The sequence below is a fragment of the Cryptomeria japonica genome, chromosome 2 (genome assembly GCF_030272615.1).
Source record: "Cryptomeria japonica chromosome 2, Sugi_1.0, whole genome shotgun sequence".
Lineage (NCBI taxonomy): Eukaryota > Viridiplantae > Streptophyta > Pinopsida > Cupressales > Cupressaceae > Cryptomeria > Cryptomeria japonica.
This window is the reverse complement of record NC_081406.1, coordinates 171,420,290-171,425,640: the sequence shown is the minus strand read 5'-3', so window position 1 is coordinate 171,425,640 and position 5,351 is coordinate 171,420,290. Positions and strand designations below refer to the sequence as shown.

At 35.5% G+C, this 5,351-nt stretch overlaps 1 protein-coding gene across 1 annotated transcript; it reads left to right on the top strand.

Moving 5' to 3' along the window:
• Window positions 1-410: 410 nt before the first annotated feature.
• Window positions 411-4,851, top strand: LOC131065922 (disease resistance protein Roq1-like). The gene is made up of 3 exons (XM_058000523.2): window positions 411-949; window positions 1,069-1,730; window positions 4,664-4,851. The coding sequence occupies exons 1-3, from the start codon at window positions 411-413 to the stop codon at window positions 4,849-4,851; spliced, it is 1,389 nt and encodes a 462-aa protein (XP_057856506.2).
• Window positions 4,852-5,351: the final 500 nt, after the last annotated feature.

Sequence of the window (5,351 nt, the reverse complement as noted above, 5' to 3'; positions counted from 1 at the left end):
TCTAAATTGACTTCCACATGGATGAAGGACAAGTCATATAAACATAAATTATAATAATATATGTTTTGAACAGAAAATAAATTAAAACTTTACTTTGTGAATTTCACCAAGAAATTGGTTACTCCGTTCAATTTTTTTTATTCAATACTTTAATAAGCGTTAATGATTTTACAAAGTGTGAAAGGCTGCAAGACGAGAATTTGCCGTCCTGAGTTCACATCATTCTTCGTGTAAACTTCACACTTCTGCCGATCATTCACGCGGTTTCTTAAAAACCCTTGATCCCATTATCCCTGCCCTGGTAGAAGTTTTGTCATTAGGTTTTGCATTGAAACCTTCAGTTAACCGATATCAAGGCCCCTCTTTCCTCCTCCTTTCTTTGATCGGTTTCAGTTTTAATTACAATTGAAATGGCTTCCTCTTCCACGGCCAGGCAAAACCAAACAAAACCAGAAAACGCTTTTGATGAAATTGCACCTTATTTTGTACCTAAATCTACAGAGCCCTGGGACATATTTATTAATCATCGCGGATGTGATGTAAAATACACATTAGCCACTACCATCTACGATAAACTTCATTCCATGGGTTTGCATGTTTTTCTAGATGTGGAAGCCCTTGAGGCTGGTGATTGTATTCCAGCAGAGATACAACACGCTATAACTAGTGCCACCCTTCAGATTGCCATTTTTTCTGTCAACTATGCTCAATCTCCATGGTGTTTGGCGGAGCTATCTTTCATGCTCAAAACTGGTAAAAAAATCTTTCCCATTTTCTATCATGTTGATCTCTCTGATCTCAGCTTGGATGGTCAAGGAAAAGGAAAATATGCCTATGCATTCTCAGAGCATGAAAAGAAGGGCAGATACAAATCTGAAAAGCTTGATGAGTGGAAAAGGGCACTCCACGAAAGTTCATTGATACCCGGCTACCTGGTCAGCAATAATGAGTATGTATCATTTCCTCTATTTCTTTGATTGTCAAGCGTTGCATCTTACTAAGTGGTTCCATTTTAATGTTAAATATTTAAGTTTGTTTTGATTTTTGTATTCGATTTAAAATGTTTAGGGATGAGGCCACAGTTTTGAAGAATATTGTGAATTGTGCATTTGAAACCCTGAAAAAAGTTCCATTATCGGTAGCCGATCATCCAGTTGGATTGGATGAGTTGGTTCAACGCTTCGAATCAGTTCGAGGAGAGGAGGAAGTGAAAATCAAGGGGATCGTGGGCATGGGAGGTAGTGGGAAAACCACATTGGCCAAAGAGCTGTTCAACAGGAACATTTCCTCCTTTGAAAGAGGCAGCTTTGTTTTCGACGTGCGAGATGCAGCATCCAGAAACGCTCTGGCTGACAAGCAGAAAAAGCTTCTAAGTGACCTCGGTGTGGATGATTTGCAGTTCGACAATGTAGATGAAGGCAAGGTCGTTCTTGCAAATCGTTTGAGCTTTCATCAGGCGCTCATCGTTTTGGATGACGTGGACCACATCGACCAGGTAAATGCTTTATTGCCAAATAAAGACAATCTTGGATCCCATAGCATGGTCATTGTAACCACTCGAGAATTGGATGTCCTTATATCATGGGGCCTCTCCCTCTCCTGCATTTATAAAATGCCAGAACTCAACACGTCAAATGCCAAGCAGTTATTCTGTTGGCACGCTTTCTTGCAACTCTCTCCACCCGCTGAATTTGAAATTCTGGTTCAAGAGTTCTTAAAGGTGTGCAATGGTTTGCCTTTGTCACTAAAGGTATTGGGGGCAGAGTTATATGGAAGAAAGTCCCAAGATTATTGGAAATCCCGATTACATAAAATTTTAAGAATATTGCCTAACGAAATCCAACAAAGGCTATAAGTTACTTACGATGTGCTCGATGAAGAAGAGAGATGTTCCTGGATGTAGCTTGTTTTTTCATTAGAGAAGGGAAACACACGGCTATAGCAGTGTGGGATGAATCGGGTTGGAGTGGTCTGCATGGTTCAGTGTGAGATGTACCGGGTTGGAATGGTCGGAATGGTCTGCATGGTTTAGAAACACTCATGAATAAGTGCCTTGTGGAACTTTTGAGGAGAAACAGTTCAAGTGGCGAGGGTTCGAAGTGGAAATCAGAATAATGTCCACAGCAGATCAGCTTAGGGATATGGGAAGAGAGATTGTAAGTAGACACCCACCATATCGTCTTTGATGTCCACAGCAGATTGATAGCATGAAGAAATATTCCACAGTGACATTAATAATGGCTCTCGCATTCTGCGTTTCTGTTAGATGAGAATAATTAGATGAATAGTTATATTGCCTGTTGTGGTAAATCATTGATAAGTGAAAACGTTAAAGACTAGTTTGCCTTTTTGTCCGCCTCTCTTTTATGTGAATTTGATTGAAATCCTCTGTATGAGTTTACAGAAGAATATGCATCATTATCAGAAGATCTAATTGTGTGGCTTCGCTGGATATCGTCTCCCCTACGACATATTCCACCATGGCTTACATTAAAAACTCTTAAGGGTTTTAGAGCTTTATACAGATTATTTGGAAGATTGTGGCAGGACAATGCAGATATAAGTATTTTTCTTTCATGGTTCAAGATAATTACTTCAAAAGTTATTTACAGTTTATGTTATTTTGAATTGTACTGAATATAATTATGGTTTTTGTTTTAATATATAAACTGTATTTCATCATAGTCATTATGTATAGGAATGTCTTTTATAAAAGATGCGTTTTTTCATTGATGTACCTATTTAAGAATCTTTGGATCTTCCTATTTGAAAAAACAGAAAATATAATTTAATTCTCTCAAATTTTTATCATGATATCAGAGCTTTAAGCTTTCCTATGCCTGAACATTTAAAGATGAAGATTTTGGATGCAGATAAACCTCAGGGTTGAGAACCTGCAGATGTAAGTAGTCGCTAATCCATTGCTGAAAGAGATCTAAGGCCACCATAAATAAGTTGGAGTAAGTCGTAGTTAAAATTCACCATAAATAAGTTGAAGTCATAGTTAAAAGGATAGAAAAAATTTGTTGTTTGAAATAGAGTAGATCTGAGTTGCCGTCCAAGAGAATGATCAGTTGCTATTAGTAAAAGTATATATATATATATATTACCAATGATAAGAAGCCATAGGAGTTAAAATGAAACCACTGAAATTAATTGTCGCTCCTGGGAATTTAAAAGCTATTGGAGCAAAATAGAAATAAAGAAGAGATAAAGCGTATAAGGAATGGAATTGGAGAGTAGGAAAAGTTTTTTGAAGGTCGTTGTTAAGAGCACATTGCTACTGCAAGAAGAATTGTTGGACAAGCAAGGAAGAAGCTGTCAGGGAATCTTAAGAGATCGTTGGAAATAAACCAATATTGTCTTAAAAAAACTTTCATAATATAATCTTAAAAGATCACATAGATGAGGAGTTAATGCTTCCAAAGTAAATTATTACCATCAAAGAAAAGTTAAGATCTGAGTTGAATCTATAGACAAAGAAAGTTGCCAAGGATTAAAGAAGGATGAAGAGTTCTAAGCTAGTTGCAGACCTGAAGGAATAGCTGTCATCACCAATGAAATAAGGAAGTTTTCGGTCTAGAATGCTTAGTCCTTTTTAATCAAAAGTTGTTGGTATGAAAGGATCGCTGTTTGTATAAAAAGGTCACTGGATGAAAAGAAAAAAGATGCTGACTACATCATTGAGTTAAGCTATTGTGTAATGATACATCGTGCTTTAAGAAAAATTACACCACAGTCAAAGAAGTCAGAAGTCAAGAAGTCAAGCTGCCAACAATAACAAAATTAGTAAGGGGAAGTAAAGGTGCAGGTTAAAGTCACAACATCATTTGCTTAAAATTACTACTTTATCATACATTTCTTTAAAAAAAGATTTGATCGTAAAGATCATTATTGGATTGATTGCAAAGATCATTAATGCTTAAAATTACTACTTTATCATACATTTCTTTAAAAAAAGATTTGATCGTAAAGATCATTATTGGATTGATTGCAAAGATCATTAATAGAATTGATTGCAAGATCATTAAAGTTCTTTTGATCATAAAGATCTTTTGAAAATTTTGTTGATATGTGTGAAAGTTTTGATAGTAAAGATCTTTGAAAACATTTCACTTTCTTGATATCTTTGAAGGTTTTTGATTGCCAAGATCATTATTGAAATTGATCGTAAAGATCTTTTCAAAATTTTGTTGATATCGGTAAGGTTTTTATCGCAAAATCTTTGGAAACACTTCACTTTCTTTATTGATATCTCTGAAGGTTTTTGATTGCAAAGACCTTTGAAAATGCTTCACCTACTTATAGAATAACCATGAGAAACCTCTTGCTATGGATAATGATGAATAATTATAATCAAGGGAGTTTGAAACAAAGATTAAAGTATATTCATTTGAAAGAAATAATGTTAAAGGGTTGCTAACCAACCTATTTTTATAGGTGGCTTCTATTGTCTTGTTAAGATATGTGATAAAATAAAGTTTATAAGAAAGTGTTAAAATATAAATTGTATTTTCATCACAGTCATTATGTATAGGAATGTCTCTTGTAAGAGAAGACGTCTCTTCATTGATATACCTATTTAAAGATTTTTGAATCCTCTTATTTGAAAAACCAGAAAATATAATTTAATTCTCTCCAATTTTTAATTGTCATCTTGCAGCTTCCTTTGCAATTGACAAAACTTATTTTAACGGGTTGGGGAAAATTGCAATGGCTTCCAATTCAATAAAATATCTTCAGGATTTGGAAAGGCTTGTCGTTGAATTTCGTGGTAGCAGTTTGTCAGAAGAGTTCAGTGGCCTCCAACTACTGGCGTATTTCGGATTATACTCTCCAGTGCTATCATAGGAATTTAAGTCTGTCGAATTGCTTTGAGTTGGGCACTTTACCAGATTCTTTCGGTCAACTGATACAGCTGGAAGTTGTAGATTTATCAGGTTGTGAAAAGCTATCTTCATTACCTTTTGGTTTCAGCAATTTCACAAGCTTAAGAGAGATGAATTTAGTGAATTGCAGGCAGTTGACCACGTTGCTCAATTCTTTCGGTCAACTGATACACCTGACACATCTAAATTTATATGGTTGTGAAATCCTATCTTCACTACCTGATGGTTTTGGCAATTTGTTAAGCTCGAGAAATTTAGATCTGGCGAATTGCACAAGATTGAGCATGTGATTTTTTTAGTCAGCTGATACACGTTACAGATCTAGATTTATCATATCATGAAATGCTATCTTCACTACCTGATGGTTTTGGCAATTTAACAAGCTTGAGGAATTTAAATCTGAAGAGTTGCAAGCAGTTGAACCGGTTGCCCGATTCTTTGAGTCAGCTGATACAACTAACA